General features: G+C 46.1%; 1 protein-coding gene across 2 annotated transcripts in view; it reads left to right on the top strand.

Annotated features, from left to right (window-relative positions):
* The window catches only part of sbf1 (SET binding factor 1), a 140,021-nt gene that overhangs the window by 48,945 nt on the left and 68,261 nt on the right, over window positions 1-22,815 (top strand). For both annotated transcript variants that reach the window (XM_068059303.1, XM_068059302.1), the window contains exons 5-11: window positions 897-1,007; window positions 12,592-12,697; window positions 15,918-16,050; window positions 16,527-16,635; window positions 16,956-17,069; window positions 17,878-17,955; window positions 21,598-21,711. In XM_068059303.1, coding sequence (XP_067915404.1) covers window positions 897-1,007; window positions 12,592-12,697; window positions 15,918-16,050; window positions 16,527-16,635; window positions 16,956-17,069; window positions 17,878-17,955; window positions 21,598-21,711 — 765 coding nt within the window. The remainder of the gene's footprint in view (window positions 1-896; window positions 1,008-12,591; window positions 12,698-15,917; window positions 16,051-16,526; window positions 16,636-16,955; window positions 17,070-17,877; window positions 17,956-21,597; window positions 21,712-22,815) is intronic.

Raw genomic sequence — 22,815 nt, 5'->3', positions numbered from 1 at the left:
GTCTCCCCCTCTCTCTAGAGAAGTTAGGGTGTAGTGGGGCTGCCTTCAAGGAGGGTTGGCTTGGTGGGGAAGGGGGGCTGTGGCAGAGGTAGCATAACTCGCTCTTCGTAACAAAGAAGTCAATGAGCTCACATTTGGTGGTGACGGACTGAGGAGAGTGGTTTAAGGAGACTGTTAGTAGTGGAGAAAAGAAGCCGGGAGTTATTGTTGTTCGCAAGGGTGATCCTGGAGTAATGAGTGTTTCTCCTGTTCAAATAGTGAAGTGGGGAATTTAGCATTCAACTAAACAGGCAGACATGAGCTTAGCATCAGATTCAGAGGAGCCCAGTTCTTTCAGCACTGTCAACGTAATTGAACACACAATTGCCTGGCTTGGAAGAAAGAGTCCAACCTGAGCCCAGATGACCCAAAACCAATTCATGAATACATGGGCCTCTGTGGAGCAACCTTATCATGAAATATCTCGATCTCTCATGATGCAGTTTAATTGCATAATTGTTTATAAAAACAGGGTCTATGTTTGACCTTCAGTGAGGCCAAGAGAGCTCCATCCTCTGTGGCCTGGCATGGCTCTATATCTCTTGTGCTGGTTTATGACTTTGCATGTAGTTTCTGTTTAGGCTAGTCCTGATTTGGGCTGTTTGAGTGACGCTACCTGTGAATCTGCCTGTTAAAGGTTCTGGTATTCTCTCTGTACATGTCCTGGGGAGGGGAGGGCAGGAGGAGAAGGTGTGGTCACCAGTTTAGTACTGAATATAATATTAGTTGACTCACTGTTGCAGTGCAACTTATTAATTGGTTTCATATTGGTTGAATAGATAGGTACATTATTTACAACTGCATGTTCTAGTGAGTGAAAGTGTCCTGATCTTTGTCTGTCTCTCTCTTTTGTGCAGAATTGTCTGGGATTGATCTACACCATTTACATTGATAGTCTGAATTTTCCATTGGAGACGGTGATTGGGAATCTGCTAACTTGCATCATTCCTATCACAGGAGGATCCCAGGTCAGTCCGGGTGCAGCATTTTACTCTCTCTTTTAGTTCATAATTCCCTTTACCTTGCACATGTTCTCATTATCAGCCACTGTGTTGAAGGTTTGATCGTTAATTTGGTAAGAAAAGTGAGTGAAGGGTATAAGAAGCAATAGATTGGGATTTAAACTTTGGCGGAGATCTGTAAGCATTGTAAATCCCATGGAGTATTTGGATTCTTCAGCATCTCCTTTGCTAAAAAGCCCAGACAGTGCAGACTAGCATCCTTCAACTGTCTGTGAAATTGCAGAAATTAAAGTTCCATCATTTTTTTCCAATTAAATCAGAGCCTGTTCTGGCACAGCAATGGGTCATTCAGCTCAAGTATGTGCAGGTGCTTTGCTCCACATAGCCCACCCAGTTTAATCCCACTCTCCCCATAATCTTGAATATCCCACCTAATATAATCCCACTCTCATCACGTCCCCTACCCTTTAATGTCCCACCCATTCAGGTCCCTGAGTCAGCAACTTCAGAGGGGATGGGGTGATGGGGAAGAGGGAAGAAGGTCAGCAGATACAGGGGAGTTGAGAGAGAGATACAGAGCTGTCAGTATCTCAGGTTGTTGCCACGGTCATGTGAAAGCTGAGCTGTGTTCTAAGAGTGAAACGGAAGGATAGAGTTCTCCAGGTGACTAGTTTATGTTCTCAGCTGGGCAACAGGTGGAGGTGCCAGGCACCAAGCAATGTGGGACAGACTGTCCCAGGACTCTAGAAGGGATGCTCTGTGCCAGCAGAACACTCTTTCATTACCTTTGTGCAAAGTCCACTGAACGGAAGATGCATTCCAGCTAATGAACTGTATTGTAAAATAAATGTGAGATGTGAGCACACAGCAGTTAGCTGCTTTAAATATTCCTGGCTGCTCATGTGTTCCTTGTCAGAGAAAATGTGGTTGGGATGATTCCTTATCAGGTGATTTAAACTTTAAAAATGCCCTGCTAAACAAAGGCTGAAGTTTGTGTATGTTTAGCATGATTATTATTCCAGGCCCTGGGTGTTCAAAGGTCAAATTAGAAATTGGAAAATTCAAGCCTTATGCCCACTAGCATCCTTCAACTGTCTGTGAAATTGCAGAAATTAAAGTTCCATCATTTTTTTCCAATTAAATCAGAGCCTGTTCTGGCACAGCAATGGGTCATTCAGCTCAAGTATGTGCAGGTGCTTTGCTCCACATAGCCCACCCAGTTTAATCCCACTCTCCCCATAATCTTGAATATCCCACCTAATATAATCCCACTCTCATCACGTCCCCTACCCTTTAATGTCCCACCCATTCAGGTCCCTGAGTCAGCAACTTCAGAGGGGATGGGGTGATGGGGAAGAGGGAAGAAGGTCAGCAGATACAGGGGAGTTGAGAGAGATTCAGTACCTTCGACAACAGTAGCAACAACTTGTAATTGTAAAACATCCTAAGGCACTAGACAAGTGTGTTATCAAACTTAATTTGACTCCAAGCCACATAGCGAGTTATTAAGGCAGATGACCAAAACCTTGGTCAAAAAGGTAGGATTTATGGAGTGTCTTAAAGGAGGATAGAAAGGTTTAAGAAGGGAATTCCAGAGCTTAAGGCCTTGGAAGATGAAGGCACGGCTGCCAACAATGGAGCAGATAAAATTGGGAATGCTTCAGAGGCCAGAATTGGCGCAGCACAAATATCTCTGAAGGTTGTGGGACTGCAGAAGATTACAGAGATAGGGAGAGGTGAGGGATTTGAAAGCAAATTTTAAAATCGAAGCATTGAACCAGGAGCCAATGTAGATTAGTGAGCACAAGGGTGAAGAATGAACGGGACTTGGTGTAAGTTGGGACGTGGGCAGCAGAGTTTTGGATGGCCTCAAGTTCACAGTGGGTAGATGGCGGAAGACTGGTCAGGAGTGTTAGAATAATAACCTGCATGGATAAGGGTTTCAGCAGCAGATGAGCTGAAAAGGGTGCAGAGTCGGGCATCCAGTGCTTGATGTTGGACAAGCAGTCTGACAATATAGAGAGAGTGGAGGGGTTGAGGGAGATGGTGGTGAGGCAGAGCTGGGTGTCATCAGTGTACACGTGGAAACTGACACTCTGTTTTCAGATAATGAGATAATGTTGCTGAGGGCAGCATATAGATAAGAATGGAACCAGGTGAGTGCAGTTCCACCCAGCTGGATGACAGTGGGGAGGTATTGGAGGAGGATGGTGTTGTCAAATTTGTCAAAGGCTGCAGACAGGTCAAGAAAGAAGAGGAGGGATAGTTTGTTTGTCACAGTCACAGGGTGTCATTTGTGTCTTTGGTAAAAGCCGATTGGTAACGTGGCAGGTTGGAAACCTGACTGGAGGGGGAAGGAGTCAACACCTTCAAGGGGTATGTGGAGATTGCAGCTTCACAGGATAAGAAGTAGTCAGCACCTTCAAAGGGAGAGCAGGGATGGGAATCTCAAAGGAGGAGCTGAGAGAAAAGGAAGGAGAGCAGCAGAAAATAGGTGAGCTAAGTGCCATCATCATAGAAATAAAGGGTGATTTTCAGTGGCAATATGTGAACTGGGGAGGGCACACGTGTTGTGACCTTCGTTACTGTTGCATCCAACTTATGAATTGTTCTTCCATGTGTTATAATCTGACATGCTGTTTATCTGGTCATTCTTGAGTTATGTTCAGGTTCTCTCTCTCTCTAACCGTGTGTTTTGTTTTTCATCTATTGTGTGTCTGTCTTTGTTGCTAACCTAGACGGATGATGAAAGCGAGGAAGCAGGGGTAATGATTCTCTTTCTGCTTCAATTCTCATTGTCTAAAAGCTGCATTGCTGGATGGAGGCAGGTCGCACAGAGCCATGATTCTATTGGTAACGCGCATCAGAAATGATTGCAAATGAAAAGCTTTCCTATTTCTTAACCTGTAAATATCAGGCAGAGACATCCTGTAGGTTGATTGCTCTCGAGTATCAGGAGGATAGCTGAAGTGCTGTGGCATTTCATGGTCATTTCAGACCATAGAAAGATGTCTCTGATTGAGAGCCCAGTGGTATTTGGCATGAAAAAAAGGCAGTATTTACATCATCTTTTCTTCTTTGGCCTCCTTATCTCGAGAGACAATGGGTAAGTGCCTGGAGGTGGTCAGTGGTGTGTGAAGCAACGCCTGGACTGGCTATAAAGGCCAATTCTAAAGTGACAGGCTCTTCCACAGGTGCTGCAGAAAAATTTGGTTGTCGGGGCTGTTACACAGTTGGCTCTCCCCTTGTGCTTTTGTCTATTTTCCTGCCAACTGCTAAGTCTCTCTTCGACTCGCCACACTTTAGCCCCGCCTTTATGGCTGCCCGCCAGCCTGATATTTACATAGAATTATGTAATATACAGCAGAGAAATAGGCCAGCCAGCCCAACTAGTCCATGCTAGTGTTTATATTCCACAAGAGTCTCCTCCCATTCCTTCTTCCTCATCGCCTTTCAACAGATTTTTCTATTCCTTTTTCTTTCGTGTACTCGTCTATATTCCTTTTGAAAGCATCTAAGCTATTTATCTGAACCGCTTTCTGTCATAGCATGTTCTGCATTCTAACCACTGAGTAAAGACATTTCTCCTTAATCCCCTATTAGATTTATTAATAACTATCTTGTAGTTATGGCCTCTAGTTTTGGATTCCCCCTTAAATGGAAACATTCTCTCCACATCTACCTGTCCAAACCATTCATAATTATAAATGCCTCCATCATGTCTAAGTCTTTTCTAAAGAAAAAAGCGCCAAACCAGGTCAATCTTTCCTGATAGTTGTAATCTCTTAGTTTCGGTACCATGCTTGCAAATCTTTTATGTATTTTCTCCAGTGCTTTTATGTTCTTTTCACAGGATGGAAACCACAACTGTGCAGTTCCCAAAAGGTGGGGAGGGGAGAGAGCGTGAGGGGCTGGGGGAGGTGAGAGCGTGCGAGGGGATGAGGGAGGGGACAGAGTACAATCATGCGCCAGACTGGCTCTGCCCCCAGCCTCTCTGCCGGGGCTGGTGCATGCTCGCACTCTCTCCCTTGTCCCACCGCATCATGCCCTCACCTCTCCCCCACCCCCTCGCGGGTGCCGTGCTCTCCCCCACCCCCTCGCGGGTGCCGTGCTCTCCCCCACCCCCTCGCGGGTGCCGTGCTCACCCCCACCCCCTCGCGGGTGCCGTGCTCTCCCCCACCCCCTCGCGGGTGCCGTGCTCTCCCCCACCCCCCTCGCGGGTGCCCTGCTCTCCCCCACCCCCTCGCGGGTGCCCTGCTCTCCCCCACCCCCTCACGGGTGCCCTGCTCTCCCCCACCCCCTCGCGGGTGCCCTGCTCTCACCCACCCCCTCGCGGGTGCCCTGCTCTCCCCCCACCCCCTCGCGGGTGCCCTGCTCTCCCCCCACCCCCTCGCGGGTGCCCTGCTCTCCCCCCACCCCCTCGCGGGTGCCCTGCTCTCCCCCCACCCCCTCGCGGGTGCCCTGCTCTCCCCCCACCCCCTCGCGGGTGCCCTGCTCTCCCCCCACCCCCTCGCGGGTGCCCTGCTCTCCCCCCACCCCCTCGCGGGTGCCCTGCTCTCCCCCCACCCCCTCGCGGGTGCCCTGCTCTCCCCCCCACCCCCTCGCGGGTGCCCTGCTCTCCCCCCACCCCCTCGCGGGTGCCCTGCTCTCCCCCCACCCCCTCGCGGGTGCCCTGCTCTCCCCCCACCCCCTCGCGGGTGCCCTGCTCTCCCCCCACCCCCTCGCGGGTGCCCTGCTCTCCCCCCACCCCCTCGCGGGTGCCCTGCTCTCCCCCCACCCCCTCGCGGGTGCCCTGCTCTCCCCCCACCCCCTCGCGGGTGCCCTGCTCTCCCCCCACCCCCTCGCGGGTGCCCTGCTCTCCCCCCACCCCCTCGCGGGTGCCCTGCTCTCCCCCCACCCCCTCGCGGGTGCCCTGCTCTCCCCCCACCCCCTCGCGGGCGCTCCCTCCCCTCCACCCCCGTCCCCTCGCGCGCGCTCCCTCCCCTCCACCCCCGTCCCCTCGCGCGCGCTCCCTCCCCTCCACCCCCGTCCCCTCGCGCGCGCTCCCTCCCCTCCACCCCCGTCCCCTCGCGCGCGCTCCCTCCCCTCCACCCCCGTCCCCTCGCGCGCGCTCCCTCCCCTCCACCCCCGTCCCCTCGCGCGCGCTCCCTCCCCTCCACCCCCGTCCCCTCGCACACGTTCACCGGCCCCAGGCGTACTCCCCTCCCTCCCCGCCTGCACTCCCCTCCCTCCCCGCCCCCTCGCGCGCGCCCCCTCCCTCCCCGCCCCCTCGCGCGCGCCTCCTCCCTCCCCGCCCCCTCGCGCGCGCCCCCTCCCTCCCCGCCCCCTCGCGCGCGCCCCCTCCCTCCCCGCCCCCTCGCGCGCGCCCCCCTCCCTCCCCGCCCCCTCGCGCGCGCCCCCTCCCTCCCCGCCCCTCGCGCGCGCCCCCCTCCCTCCCCGCCCCTCGCGCGCGCCCCCTCCCTCCCCGCCCCTCGCGCGCGCCCCCCTCCCTCCCCGCCCCTCGCGCGCGCCCCCTCCCTCCCCGCCCCTCGCGCGCGCCCCCCTCCCTCCCCGCCCCTCGCGCGCGCCCCCCTCCCTCCCCGCCCCTCGCGCGCGCGCTCCCCTCCCCTCCCTCCCTCCCTCCCTCCCCGCCCCCTCCCCTCCCTCCCTCCCTCCCCGCCCCCTCCCCTCCCTCCCTCCCTCCCTCCCCCTCCCCTCCCTCCCTCCCTCCCCGCCCCCTCCCCACCCCCTCCCCGCCCCTCTCTCCCTCCCCGCCCCCTCCCCTCCCTCCCTCCCCGCCCACGCTCCCCAACCCTTCACCCGCGCTCACCTCCCTCCCCTCCCAACTCCTCACGTGCTCTTCTCCCCCAACCCCTCGCACTCCCTCTCTCTCTCCCTCATTCTCCTTCTCTCCCTCCTTCCCCCCGCCCGCCCTCTCTGCTTCCCCGCCCGCCCTCTCTGCTTCCCCGCCCGCCCTCTCTGCTTCTCTTGAAGGTGTTGACTCTTTTCCTCTCGCCAGATCTCTCTGGTATCTTAATAAAAGGCCTCTCTTCATTGTCCAAATCTAACATTCAGTGTTAGTTCGATATTTGACCGGGGCATCACATCAGCCTGATGTTCACACACAAGCCTTCCAGCAGGTGGCACTGACTTGTGGTTAGCTGCGCATACTGCTTGTTTCTCCATCTAACCTGAGGGATTTGTATTAAAGGCTTGCTCAGGTCGGGGAAAAAGAACCTGACCCGATCCACAGCGGACCTGAGCCCGACCTGGCCCGAGTCCCTCCAATTTCGCCCCGAGCCCGACTTGACCCGACCATCCCTTTACTTACCTACCGACTGGGAAGCTCCACGAAGCTGCAGCACATGCGTGATGACGCCATAGTGACGTCACTCGCTCACTGCGCAGACTCAGTTTTTTCCCGGACTCACAGCTCAGGGAAGGTTTTTTTTTTTTGTTTTTTTTTTTGTTTTTAATGCTTATCAGCAGAGTACTTACCCTTTGTACCCGACCTGCCGGGGTCCCGTCAGATTTGGATCGGGTAGCAGGCTTTTAATTTGTATTGTCCTATAGCTGCTGCTAACTGCCCAGTGTATGGATGGAACCAGGGGCTTCTCACCCCTATGTGGCTTAGTCTATAAATATTTCCCTCCTGTCCTTTGCGGCTGCTCTCACATTAGATTGTTACTATTCTGGGAAACTGATTTTCTTGCTCAAACTGAGAATATTTGTATTCTCAATGTTGAAATCAGAAATGGAAACATTGGGCAAACCCATTTTGTTCCTTGTGCCTGTGTCTGAGCTTGTTTCCCAACTGGAGTTAGCAACCCTGGTCCCATTCCAATCTGTTCCCTGTATTCTGTCCAGGTTTTCCTTTGTGTTAAGCCTGTTCATTCTGTTGGATGAAGAGCAGCCTCCCCCATCCATCTGTCACTAAAAGCCTCTGAAATCATACTCATTGTAACTCAAGCACATAAATTTTACCAACTGATTACTGCCTTCCAAGTCCATCACTCCACCCCAGTATATACCCCTTGAGGGCAAGAGGTCTAGTTACCATATAGAACAGTCATGGTTGACAGAAGACAAAAAGAAACTTGTGAAGAATATCAATAGTAACACAAGTTTTACTATTAGAAAAGAAAGTATAGTCAAGGTTCATGTGGGCCCTTTAAAAATAGACCGTTAACACTGTAAATGAAAATAAGGAAATGGCCAATCCAATGAAATGGGACTTCATGGTGAACCATCTCAGAGTTTAAAGGAAGTAGGTAAGGAAATTGCAGATGTTTCAGTCATAATCTTCCAAAGTTCTCACTTCAGAAATTGCCCCTTTAGATTGGAAAATTGAAAATGTGACTCCATTATTTGAGGTGAGAGAGGAAAAACAAGAAGTTATTGACCTGTTGGCCTGTTGGCCTGATGTGTGTTGAGTGGAAGTTATTGAAATCTATAATTAAGGACAGTGTGACTGGGCACTTAAATTTAAGTTGATTAACTAGCTCCAATATAGATTTGTAAATGTTGGGTTATGTCTAACAAACCTTATTGAATTTTTGAATAAGTGCTAGAACTTTATAAATCACTGGTTAGACCTCAGCTGCAGTATTGTGGACAATTCTGGGTCCCACACCAGGAAAAATGAAGAGGCTTTAGAAAAGGTACAGAGGATGTTTATTAGAATGTTACCAGGATGAGGGACTTCAGTTATGAGGAGAGGTTGGAAAAAGTTTGGATGCTGCTTGGAACAGAGTAAGTTAAGTGGTGACCTAATAGAGGTTTTCAAGGTGATGAAAAGTTTTGATAGAATAGATCGAGAAAAACTATTCCCTCTGGCAAGTGGGTCAGTAACCATAGGTCATAGATTTAGCATCTTTGGCAAAAGATTTGGAGGGCAAATGAGAAATATTTTCACTGAATTTTGGGATATGTAATGCTGTATCTGAAAAGGTGGAGGAAACTGATTCTATAAATAATTTTAAAAGGAGTTGGACAGATAGTTGAGAATGAGGAACTCGCCGGGTTACGGACAAGAAGTGGAGATGTGGGACGAAGCACGAATGCTCTTTCAAAAAGCCAGTACAGGCATGATGGGCCGAATAGCCTTTTGCTGTGTTATAGTTCGAAGTAACTAAGTAATAGACGAGGCAATGTCTGTGGTTGTAGTCTATGTGGGCTTCCAGAAGGCATTTGATAAATTTCCACAGATGAAACTTATCTACAATTAAACCTCATGGAATTGAAGGCAAATTATTAACCTGTTTAGGAGTTTGATTAGGCAGTAAAAAACATTAGGAATATTGACTATGTACTTGAACTGGATGGAAGTGGCCTGTGGTATCAGACATGGATCTGTGCTGGACCTCAACTATTCACAATATTTACTGATGGCTTCGATAACATAATAGAGAGCCATATATCCAAGTTTGCCGATAGATTAAGTGATTGGGCAAAACTGTGGCAGGTGGAGTTCAGTGCAAGTCAAATGTAAATGTGAGGTCGTCCATTTTGGACCAAAAAAACTTTATAGCAGAGTACTTTTTAAATGGTATAAAGCTAGGAACAGTAGAGGTCCAAAGAGATTTAGGGGTTCATAGAATCATAGAATGATACCGCACAGAAGGTGACCATTTGGTCCATTGAACCTGTGGAGGCTCTTTAAAAGAGCTCATCAATTAGTCCCACTCCCCGGCTCTGTAACTATTTTCCTGATAAGTAGTTATCCAATTGCCTTTTGAAAGTTACTGCTAAATTTGCTTCCAATACCCTTTCAGGCAGTGCATTCCAGATCACAACAACTCCCTATATTTAAAAAAGAATTCCTTATGTTGCCCCGGTTCTTTTGCTTATCACCTTAAATCTGTGTCCTCTGGTTACTGACCCTTCTACCACTGGAAACAGTTTATCTTTATGTACTCAATGAAAACCGTTAATGGTTTTGAACACCTCTATCAAATCTCCTGTTAACCTCTACTGTAAGGAGAACATCTCCAGTCTTTCCACATAACTGAAGTCTGTCATACCTGCTGCCATTCTTGTAAATCTTCTCTGCACCCTCTAAGGCAGGGAGCTCATTAAGGACTCGCACGGCTCCTGACCTTGGTCAGTCGATCACGTTTTTCAACCTGTCCAGATATTGAAACGCTTTGCAAAGAAATCCAACAGCAGAAATCGTATTAAAAGTAAAAGTTATTTTTTCATTTACCATTTTTTGCATCCAACTGCTTATTTGCGCAAATATAAATGTGCCCATCTCCTGTCTCTGTCTTGTTTTTCATTATTGTCATTTGCGTAACAGCATTGCAGCTCCTGAGATACTGCGTTTTTGATTAAATTTAAGAAATGGCTCCTTTTGTTATTAAGGTTGCCAACCCCTGCTCTAAGGGCTTGAGATCCTTTCTAAAGTGTGATGATCAGAATTGAATGCAGTACTCCAGCTGAGGCCTAACCAGTGTTTTGTAGAGGTTTAGCACAACTTCCCTCACTTTTGTACATTATGCCTTTATTAATAAACCCAAGGATCCTGTATGCTCTTTTTAAACAGCCTTCTCAACTTGTTCAACTGCCTTCAAAGATTTGTGTACGTACACCCCCAGATGTCTCTGTTCCTGCACCCCCTTTAAAATTGTACCATTTAGTTTATATTCTTCCTACCAAAATTATCACGTCACACTTCTCTGTTAAATTTCATCTGCCATATGTCTGTCCATTTCATCAGTCTGTTTGCCTGAAATTTGTTACTATCTCCCTTATTGTTTATTGCATTTGAGTTTTGTTTCGATGCCCTGTGTACCCAAGTCCAGGTCATAAATAACAATGGTTATAATACCGACTGCTGGGTAGCACCACTGTATACTTCCCTCCAGCAACTATTCACCACTATTCTCTGCTTTTTGCCCCAAAACAAATTTTATACTCATGCTGTTGCTGACCCTTTGATCCCTGGGCTTCAATGTTTGCTTACGTGTCCATGAGCACAGTTCACTAAAGTTTCATAGTCAGGTACAAAAATAATCAGGAAGGATAATGGTTAAATCAGGGGGAATGTAAAGAAGAAAACATTTTGCTACAGTTATAAAAAGCCTTGGTTAGACCACATCTGGAGTACTGTTTACAGTTCTGGGCACCACACCTCAGAAAGGATATATTGGCCTTGGCAGGATTGCAATGCAGATTCACCAAAATGTTATCAGGGCACCTGGGGTTAGATTATGAGGAGAAATTGCATAAACAGGGCTTCTGTATTCCCCGGAATAAAGAGGTTTAAGGGGTGATTTGTTTTTTATTTGTTTTGTTTTAGAGATACAGCACTGAAACAGGCCCTTCAGCCCACCGAGTCTGTGCCAACCATCAACCACCCATTTTATACTAATCCTACACTAATTCCATATTCCTACCACATCCCCACCTGTCCCTATATTTCCCTACCACCTACCTATACTAGGGGCAATTTTATAATGGCCAATTTATCTATCAACCTGCAAGTCTTTGGCATGTGGGAGGAAACCGGAGCACCTGGAGGAAACCCATGCAAACACAGGGAGAACTTGCAAACTCCACACAGACAGTACCCAGAATTGAACGCGGGTCGCTGGAGCTGTGAGGCTGCGGTGCTAACCACCGCGCCACTGTGCCGATTTGATTGAGGCTTTGCGGATTTTCAAACGGATTGATACGGTAGATAGAGAAAAACCTTTTCAGCTAGGCAAGGACTCTAGGACAATGGGACTTGTCCTTAAAATCTGAATCGGACCATCAGGAGAGAAGTTAGGAAATACTTCTTCACACAAAGGTTCGTAGAAATGTGGAAAACACTCCAAAAAAGAAAGTAGATGCTAACTCAATTCATAATTTTAAACGAGATTGAAAGATTTTTGCTAGCCAAAGTTATTTTGGGATATGGAGCCAAGGGTGGAATGAGGATGCAGATCAGCGATGATTCTATTGATTGGCGGAACATGCTTTTTTTTTTGGAACATGCTTGAGGAGCTGAATGGCCACCCCTTGTTCCTATGTTCCTAATTTCAGCTGTTTCTGACTTGGGAATGTGGTGCAGTGCCTCCACCAGGTGGTCACTAATATAAATTACTGCTGTTTTGGTTGACTCCTACCTCCCTGCATAAACCTGAAATGACATCATTGGGTATTATTTTTGATGTAGGAAAAGGGAAGATGTAGGTGAACATGACATCAGAACATTGTAATTGGGCAGTTTCTGGAATTATTGCTTGTCACTGCAGTGTATATTGATAGTTGAAGAATGAGGAATTTCAGGTAGTGAGTCTACCTGTAGGACAGAATTTTCAAAGCTTTGTATTCAGGTTACCCCTGAGAATTTTGATACAACCTGTTTTTCTGCCAAATGTCTTGTGTTCTGTCACCAGTTTGTAAACCTGTGCTGTTTAACATTGCATGATGTGGCTACAGATTAAACCAAGCCTCAGTCATCACCTCCAATTATGATTGAGTTGTTTCTCTAACTCTTCGAATGGGGATAAAACATCAATTTTAAGAGGAAAGTTTTATTTATTGCTGTATTTACTGAAATTAAACCAACTCAGAATGTTGGTAAAACATTTTCTTACAATTTCTGCTTGATTTGCCTCCACAGAGAACAGTCTCACTGGGAGCAGGAGACCGTCAGGTGATACAGACCCCCATCAATGATGCGCTACCAGTCAGTGGCTGCAGTGTTGCACTGCTGCTCAAACAGCTGGGTACGTATCTGCAGTCTGTGTGTGACGTCAGACTCCATCATGGGAACACAAGATGCTGTGTGCACAGTGATTATTCTCCAATCTCAGCACAGTGATGGCTTCTGCTGCCTGCATCATACCCTTAGTATTACTCTTCAAACGTAACATTCATTTCCACAATAAAAACAGAAAATGTTGGAAATACTCAGTATGTCTGACAGCATTTATGGGGTGAAAAACAGAGTTAAGATTTCAGGTCGATGACCCTTCGTCAGCCCTTTGAAGGGTTATTGGCCTGAAACATTTTACTCTGTTTCTGTCTCCACAGATGCTACCAGACCTGCTGAGTATTTCCAGCATTTTCTGTTTTTATTTCAGATTTCCAGCATCTGCAGTACTTTTCTCTTGTATTCATTTCCATAACTTACTTAAGATTAATGAGTAAAAGGAGGTCCTGACTGTTATTTATGGAGCTGTGTGATTGCAGTACCTGGGATTTAATCATATCATATATATGAAGTCACTTCAACATCGTCCAAAGGGGCATCAGGTAAACAGTGTCAGATTGGTCAGATCACAAATTGGAATGAGGCTGCCCGATAACTCCCGCCGCCCCCCTCACCTTCTGAAGGTGCTCTCTGTTTCCTTCCCCCTCCCTCAAAGGTGATGGCTCTCTTCCCTCCCTTGAAGGTTGCTGGCTCTCTTTCCCCCTCCCTTGAAGGTGCTGGCTCTCTTTACCCCTCCCTTGAAGGTGCTGGCTCTCTTTACCCCTCCCTTGAAAGTGCTGGCTCTCTTTCCCCCTCCCTTGAAAGTGCTGGCTCTCTTTCCCCCTCCCTTGAAGGTGCTGGCTCTCTTTACCCCTCCCTTGAAGGTGCTGGCTCTCTTTACCCCTCCCTTGAAGGTGCTGGCTCTCTTTACCCCTCCCTTGAAGGTGCTGGCTCTCTTTCCTCCTCCCTTGAAGGTGCTGGTCCTCTGCCCCATTCCCCTGAAAGCCTATCCCTTCCCCTCCAGTTTCTTTCTCTCTTCTCTGGGTGACTCATGGAACCCCAACTCCTCCGATGACTCTCCCTATCCCTTTCCCTCCCCCCCCCCCCCCCCCCCCCCCACCCCAGTGATGCTCTTTCCTGTCTCTATCCCTCCTTTTCCCTACCCAACCCATGACTTAACTGCCAGTTGTGGAGGGAGAGGACACTTGGGCCGGATGTTGAGATGCTGATGAAGGTACTTTGTCCAGTATTGTTTTGAGCTTCTTGAGTGGTGTTGGAGTTGCATTCATCCAAGCAAGTGGAGGGTATTTCATCACAATCTTGACTTGTGCCTTGTAGATGGTAAAAAGGCTTTGCGGAGTAAGGAGGTGAGTCACTCATCACAGATTACCCATTGTTTGACCTGCTCTGGCAATGTGCCCTCTCGCTTTAAAATTGTAGTTTAGTTTATACTGTCTCTCCTCATTCTTCATTCCAAGATGCGCCACTTCACACTTCTGTGCATTAAATTTCCTTTGGCATGTTTCTGCCTATTTTGTCAGGCATGTTTCTGCCTATTTTTCCAATCTCTGTCAGCAGAGAAGGAGGCCATTCAGGCCATCATGTCTGTGCCAGCTCTTTGGAAGAGCTATCTGGTTAGTCCTATTCACCTGCCGTTTCCCCATAGTCCTGAAAATATTTTATCCAATTCCCTTTTGAAAGTTATTATTGAATCTGCTTCCACCACCCTTTGAGGCAATGCTTTCCAGATCATCATAACTCGCTGCGTATTTTTTCATGTTGTCTCTGGGTCTTTTGCCCCATATCTTAAATCTGTCCTTTGGTTACCAACCCTTCTGCCATGAGAAACATTTTATCCTTACTGACTCTATCTAAACCCCTCAATATTTGCAAACCTCTATCAAATCTTCTCATAGCCATCTCTGCTCTAAGGAAAACAAACCCAGCTTTTCTAGTCAAGCCACATAATCCTCATCACCGTTTACTATATTTGCAGCTTTTGTGTCAGCTGTGTCAAATATGTTTGTGTTGGCTATATTCTAGTCTATGTTATTAATATATCAAAAAAAAGTGGTCCTAATACTGACCCCTGGGGAACACCACCGTATACTACCCTTCAGTCTGCAAAGCAACCATTCATCACTACCACAAACAAAAGCAAAATACTGCTGATGCTGAAAATCTGAAATAAAAACAGAAAGTGCAGGAAACATTTAGGCCAGACAGCACCTGTGGAGAGAAAGTAAGTTAACGTTACCTTTCACTATATTTGGAAGAAGTTGGAGATTTACAAGCAAGTACTGAGCCAGCGTAAAGGGGGAAGACGGAACAAACAGGAAGGGCTGTGACAGTGACAGAGTGAAGGGCAAGAGTTCACCACTATGCTTTGCTTTCGGTCTTCGCCAGTTTTGTATCAAAGCTGCCATTGCCCCTTGCTCTCCCGCTGTCTCTGCCCCTTTGCTCTCCCGCTGTCTCTGCCCCTTTGCTCTCCCGCTGTCTCTGCCCCTTTGCTCTCCCGCTGTCTCTGCCCCTTTGCTCTCCCGCTGTCTCTGCCCCTTTGCTCTCCCGCTGTCTCTGCCCCTTTGCTCTCCCGCTGTCTCTGCCCCTTTGCTCTCCCGCTGTCTCTGCCCCTTTGCTCTCCCGCTGTCTCTGCCCCTTTGCTCTCCCGCTGTCTGTGCCCAGTGATGGCAGTGATGATGAGCGACAGTGTTGCAGGAAATGTTTCTTCAGAAGTATTGGCACTAAGGTGTGTCACTCATTTGGGTTTTGTAATCCGCACTTCGCTCGGATGCTTCTCGATTCAGTGAATGTGGTAAGCGACGTTCATTGGTCTTTTACTGTTGAATTGCTGCAAGTTTGATGCAGATTTCAGTGGCTGAATTTCAGTAATGGTGATATTTTTATTATTCCGGTTGCTATAACTTGGTCTGTTTGTTTGGCTTGTTCTGCAGACAATGTAAATGGGTATTTCAGGTTGGAAAGCATATTTTGACATTATTGAAGTTACTGAATTAGGATGGGGCTTCACGGGTGCTGCTTTGTCATAAATTGGTGAATAGTATAATACCTTTACAATGCCACTAATAGGCACAGTACCTTTGGAAGCCTGAGATCACTCTACATTTTTAATATATAGCATATACAATCAGATACTTCATGTTCACAGTAAGGTATATTCTAAGTTACAGTAATTAGCTTTTCATTATTTCCAGCTCTGGAATTTGTTTTCTTTATTCCTTGTTTCCTTTTTCCAGGGATTAACAATGTCTTGGATCTTTTCTGTGCTGCCCTAACCGAACACAAGATTCTGTTCCTGTCTTCCAGTTACCAGAGGCTGACGGAGGCCTGTCGAGCACTCCTCGCTCTCATGTTCCCTCTAAAGTATAGGTAACTAGGGGAGGACCAATGCATTTAGAGAGACGCTAGTGTATTTAGGGTACAGACACATTGGAGCAATTGGGAGGGAGTATTGGATGGGATGTTTGGCGGGTATTTATGTATAGGTGGATTGGGTTAGTGAGAGCCGGTGGGATTGAGTTTCTGGACATGTGGATACTGTATAATGCCTGTAGCTTTTGCAAGTAGTTTTTGGATGCTGGGTTAAGGGCTGGACAGTTTTGGTGACTGGTTAGGAAAAAGGTCAATATGGATTTTGGGAAGGGGAGTGGGGGGTTGGCAGAAGGGAGGAGTAGGGTGTGGAGGGTAGTCTAGGTGTGAGAGGCTAAATTGTAAGGTTTCGTAGGGCTGTGGGCAGGGCAAGGCAGCAGCTTCAGTGTGAGGTGGTTGTGGAGATGGTTTGTGGGAATGTTTGTCTCTTATTTGTGGGATTGGCACGAATGACCCTTTGCCTTGTGTTCTGGTAGTTTTACGTATATCCCAATCTTACCAGCTCAGCTTCTCGAAGTGCTGAGCAGTCCCACGCCTTTCATCATTGGAATCCATTCCTCCTTCCGAGCAGAGATGCAGGACCTGGTGAGTGCACCCAACACGATAGTCCAGTCAGTCGTACCTTCATCAGCTGAGTTCCGCAGCTCACTGAAATATTTGGTCACAATCTAAAGTCTGAATTGGTGAATATTTTCATTTATAATGTGAGTGTAATTTAATATTGACCAATGCAGTAGGGAGTGAGAGAGATTTGGTGGGAGGGGGTGGAAGAGAATAGCAAGGTGGAGAGGGGCAACAGTTATGCATGGAGTCAGGGAGGGCGTGGTAGTGCATGTGGGGGTAGAGAGAGTGCTTGGTGAGGGTTGTACCTGTGTTGGTGAGGTGCTGATTGTTTTTTTCTCTAGTTGGATGTAATTGTGGCTGATCTGGATGGCGGCACACTTGTGATTCCAGAGTGTATCCACATCTCAGTCCTACCAGAGCCCCACCTTTTCCAGACACAGACAGCACTATCTATGGTAAGATGTTTCTAACTATATCGAACTGATAATGCCTGCTCTAATCGGGAAATGTCGGCATACAGAGTTCGTGGTGGGAAGCGCGAGGAGAGGAGCGCTCGGTGGTATGTGCTCCAATTGTAGTGAGATGCCGTGTAATTCCAGAGCCCTGTGGTGTGTCTGTGGATATAGCGAGCAGAGAAATGGAATTGGTTGGAAGCTGGGAATGTCTGCAGTACAGGTTGGGGAGCTGAGAAATGTAAAAGTGAGGGTCTCCATTGCTGACACGATGTAATTGCTAAATTGCTGGGGAGCTATATTTGTGTGGTTCAATTAAGATAAGACAATACGCTCACAAAGTTTCACATATTCAATGCTTAATGTTCCAAATAAGGTAAAGTACTTATGAACCAAGCAAATTTGATTCGGGTAAATAATATCTATTGGGTACATAGTTCAAGTTCAACCTTAATACAAAGAAAAATGCTGCAGTTGCTGGAAGTCCGAAATCAAAACAGGAAATGCTGGAAGCACTCAGCAGTCCGGCAGTATCTCTGCAGCGAGAAACAGAATTAACATTTCAGGTTGATGACCATTCGTCAGGTTCTGATGAGGTGCCACTTCAGTAATCCAGGAGACCAGAAAAGGCAGGAAATACTGCTGGCCTTAACTCTTCTAGCCATGTCTCCAACAGCTCAGCAGGTTTACAGCAACAGCTCCAATTATTAATGTGGACAGTGGATCTTCTAAGTTGTGCGCCAGACATGAGACTTGTAAAAATAATTTTTATACATGTTTTAAATGTACATTTCCCATGTTTTCCTCACAGGTTTTGGACCCAGAGTTGGAGTATGCGGATTATGCCTTCCCACCTTCCTCCATATCAGCCTCTTCAATGAAATTCCAGGTACAGTAATGGATGAGAATTGGGAATTAACAAATAGAATGGTACCCTTTTTTAGTAGTTTTTAGTAGATCTTGTTAGCACATCAATCATTACTCTGCATTCTGTTCAGTGAGTAAACCAAAGTTGGTAAGCAATAAACCTTGGCACTGTTATAGTGAAAAACCCTTACCCTGAATAAAAAGAGCAATTCTGTGCAGTTGCACAGTGAGTAATCTTTACCCTTCTGAATAAAGTTATTCTACAGTTACATTGAGTGGTCCCTTACCCTGAATAAGCAGCAGCTCTGTCCAGTTAGTGTGTAACCCTTACCATGAATAAATAGCACCTCTGTACAGTTAGGGATTAACCCTTACTCTGCTGACTGAATAGTGACTGCAATGACTGGTCCTGATGCTGAATAAACAGAAACTCTATTTTGTATTGCAAAGTTTAATAAGACTTAAAAGTTGATAGGTCATTGATTCAAGATGGTCAACATTCACAGTAAGGCCAACCATATAAGTTAACCTTATAATTTATCCAAATTCTTTAGTAATGGGAATTGTCCCAGAGGACTGGAGGATGACGAATCCTAGGATTTTACAGTAGAGAAGGCCCATCACACCTGTGCTAGATCTCAGTTATCCATCCAGTCCAATTTACCTACCCTTTCCCCATACCCTATTGATTTTGATCTTTTCTAAATATTCACCCAGTTCCCTCTGTAAAGGCCAGTTTGGTTTCTGGTGGAGCATTCCATGTTTTAACAGCCATCGGCATAAAAAAAGCCCTCCGAGCCTCTTGTTTTTGGTTGTAATCTTGAATTGATGCCCTCTTGTTATTCATCAGCCAGTGGAAACAGTGTTTCCTGATTTACTGTTATCAAAACCCTTCAGCATTATTAGCACCTCTGCAATACAGCAAGTAAGGTTAAGACGAGTTGTGACAAAGAGTCCGAATATCTTATCTTTGCACATAGCTAAACCCTCTCATCCCTGGTGTCATCCTGGTGTATATCTTAGTCTCTCATGATTTTAACATCCTAAAATAAGGTGCCAAAACTGGACACAATTTCTAACCGGGTCTAACCAATGATTATCTCTCTGCTTTTGTCCCCTCTACCTCTATTTATAAAACATAGGATTCCAGAAGCTTTCATTTTACACATTTTATCAATTAGTCTTCCCAACTTTTAAAGATTTATGTATCCGACACCTTGAGTCTCTCTTTCTCTACTCCTTTTAAAGCTTTACCATTTACATCAACAACAACTTGCATTTATATAGTAACTTGTGTTAAACTTGCATTAAATGTAGTAAAATGTCCCAAGGTGCTTCACAGGAGCGTTGGCAAACAAAATTTGACACCAAATCATGTAAGGAAATATTAGGGCAGATAACAAAAAGCTTGGTCAAGGAGTTAGGTTTGAAGGAGCTTTTTAAAGAAGGAGAGAAAGGTGGTGAGGTGGAGAAGTTTATGGCCTCTGCAGTTGAAGGCACAACAGTCAATGGTGGAGTGTCAAAAATTGAGGATGCACCAATAATTGGAGAAGCTCAGAAATTTCGAAAGGTTATAGGGCTGAAGGAGGTTGCAGCTATAAGGAGGAACCAAGATCATGAAGGGATTTGAACATGCGGATGTGAATTTTAAAATTGAGGCTTAACTGGACTGAGAGCCAATGTGGGTCAATAAGGACAAGGGTGATGGTGAACAGGACTTGGTGTGAGTTTGGATATGGGCTGCAGTACTTTAGATGAGTTCTGGTTTATGGAGGGTGAAGATGGGAGAGCATATTAGATGACATCTGGCATCTCTTTGTCCTTCGCAGTTAACCAGACCTCCCTTTTTTTGGTAATGAAAACAGAAAATGCTGAAAATACACAGCAAGTCGGGCAGCATCTGTGGAGTGAGAAACAGAGTTGATGTTTCGAGTCGGATATGACTTCTTCCGAACCGGTTTATATCTGAATCGAAATGTCAGCTCTGTTTCTCTCTCCACAGATGCTGCCAGAGCAGCTGAGTATTTCCAGCAGTTTGTTTTTATTTCAGATGTCCAGCATCCCTCCCTTTTGTTGTCCCCTGCAAATTTTGACATCTTGTCCCTTATATCCAGTTGCAGATTATTTCTGTATATTGAAAAGAGCATTGGTTCAAACACTGATGCTCAATGATATTCCCTACTTTGGAACCCTGGGAAAACACAATAATGGAAACTGTTGTGCTTTTTGAGTACATATCTATTCCCCTGACAAGGAATCACTATTACGACTTAATTTCTGCAGTTTACTTCCACTCCTTGTCAGCCATTTGCTCCAGAGTGCTGTGGTCGTCATACATTGAGTCATTGTCATTGTCTCAGTATGGAATATCTATTTGTTAGTGCACAAATTCCTACAGTGCCAACCTATCGCCGGTCTCCCTTTCCTATATTTAAGAATGGTCCCACTTCACTGGTCTCTCGCCCACTCAAGAATATGTTGCACCCTTGTTCAGGAAAGAGGAAAAGGACCAGTTAGTCTTAAGTCTGTAGTAGGGAACAGCTAGGAACCATAATAAGGAATAATTCTAGCGATAAAGATATTCAAAACAGATTCGTAAAGGGCTAGTTATGCTAGAGTATTTTAACTGAATTATGGAAATTACTGAATCATGAGACAAGAGACTTATGTAGATTAAGGGCCATGGTATTAAAAGTTATAATTTATTAACTTGTCTGGGCAATTGAAAAATCCATCTAACGAATTAATGTCAGAAGCCCTTTAATCTCTCTCTATCTATACGATGAGGTTAGGAGGAGAGAGACAAACACCAAAAAGGCAGTCCTGCTTTTGGAAACAGGTTGTTGAACTATCCGGCAGTAAAAATTCTGCAGAGTGAAGAGATTCTATCCTCAATTGTAAAATAGAATGTGCAGGTGTTAGTCTATTAAGCTGCCCTTTATTGTAGTGTTCAGATCTTTGTTCTTAGGCAGGCATAAGTTGTATCAATTGACTGGGAGAATTTGTTTATAAGCATTACTCTATGTTTAATCTATATTGAAAATAACATCTTAGGATACAGAGTATGATTAATTTGAGACATGACATGTGAATGTAGCATGCTTGGAAGGAACAGATGACTTTGGAGCGATGGTTCCCTCACCTCATGTCTGGGTTTGTTGTAGACAAATTGATAGAGAATGATTGCTGTGATTCATCAACAACTCCATTCTTGTTGCACACAATTACCAGGATGATAGAAGGCAAACAAGATGGACTTTGGTCTGTCTGTGTCAAGCAATTCCTGTGTTTACCTTGTGTAGAATAAAGTAGTTTCATTATTTGAACAAATCCTCAGCTCATTGGCTGCAAAGCGCTTTGAGATGTCTCGTGGTCATGAAAAGCATGATATAAATGCAAGTCTTTTTTTCTTTCATCTCGTGTTTACTTGATCTGGGACAGCAGAGGGATCTCCACTTACCACACATGATATGGTTCCTCACATGATGCACAGTTTGACCAAATGGTTGGTTAGCTCTTAACTGAAATTAGCAATGTTATAATCTTTCTCAATTGAGTGGTTTGGGCTCTATGATTCCAGCTGTAATGAATGTATAAAGATCTCTTGAATGGGATTGGTTCTCAAGTTAATATTCCTGTGAACTCATTCTGTGTGCTTTGCTAGGATAAGGAGATCCGTGCTGTCTTCCTGCGCTTGTTTGCACAGTTGTTTCAGGGTTATCGGTGGTGTCTGCAAATCATCCGCATCCATCCGGAGCCAGTCATTCGTTTTCACAAGGTATGTAGGGCACATCCAGAGGCGAGGAAATAGGATATGGATGGAATACCACAGAGTGGGGAATGTACTGGCAGGGACAATTGCACAGTACGGAGAGTGTACTGGCAGGGGCATTTGCATAGTACAGGGAGTGTACTGGCAGGGACAGTTGCACAGTACGGAGAGTGTACTGGCAGGGAGAATTGCACAGTATGGAGAGTGTACTGGCAGGGAGAATTGCACAGTACAGAGAGTGTACTGGCAGGGGCAATTACACAGTACTGAGAGTTTCGTTTAGTTTAGAGATACAGCACTGAAACAGGCCCTTCGGCCCACCGAGTCTGTGCCGACCATCAACCACCCATTTATACTAATGCTACACTAATTCCATATTCCTACCACATCCCCACCTGTCCCTACATTTCCCTACCACGTACCTATACTAGGGACAATTGCTAATGGCCAATTAACCTATCAACCTGCAGTCTTTGGCATGTAGGAGGAAACCGGAGCACACGGAGGAAACCCACGCAAACACAGGGAGAACTTGCAAACTCCACACAGGCAGTACCCAGAATTGAACGCGGGTCACTGGAGCTGTGAGGCTGCGGTGCTAACCACTGCGCCACTGTGCAGTAGTTCTTTTGAACTACTCGAGCATCTTTCATGGAGGGTTCTGAGGTCAGTACCAAGTCCCCTGTGGTGCAGCTAGCACTGATCTAGAGTATCACCCTGGACAGGATCATTTTGAAGCTCAGCACCCAGTATTTTGCAAATCAGAATAAAAAGTGACAGTTTTAGTACACAAATTCAGAGTGACACTATATTTGTAATTTTTCTTGAATGCTTTACTGTGACAGATGCAACAATGAATTACGCTGGCCTTGCAAACATTATGCTTTTTATATTTAAATTTAATTATCTTAAGTTACAGTGAAGGTTACTAGACTGGTTTTATAATAATATTGATATTTTATTTACCTTTAATATTTTTCTAGCTGTTCTTTTCCCCCTCCATTCCAGTCTATTAAAACCAGTTCACGTTCTTTGTTCACTCTTCTGGGTTAACTAGCTCTGTAGAATGCTCAGTCATACATAAGAACTAGGAGCAGGAGTAGGCAATTC

The sequence above is a fragment of the Heterodontus francisci genome, chromosome 27 (genome assembly GCF_036365525.1).
Source record: "Heterodontus francisci isolate sHetFra1 chromosome 27, sHetFra1.hap1, whole genome shotgun sequence".
NCBI lineage: Eukaryota > Metazoa > Chordata > Chondrichthyes > Heterodontiformes > Heterodontidae > Heterodontus > Heterodontus francisci.
The sequence above is the reverse complement of the archived record's forward strand: the minus strand, read 5'-3'. Positions and strand labels throughout refer to the sequence as shown.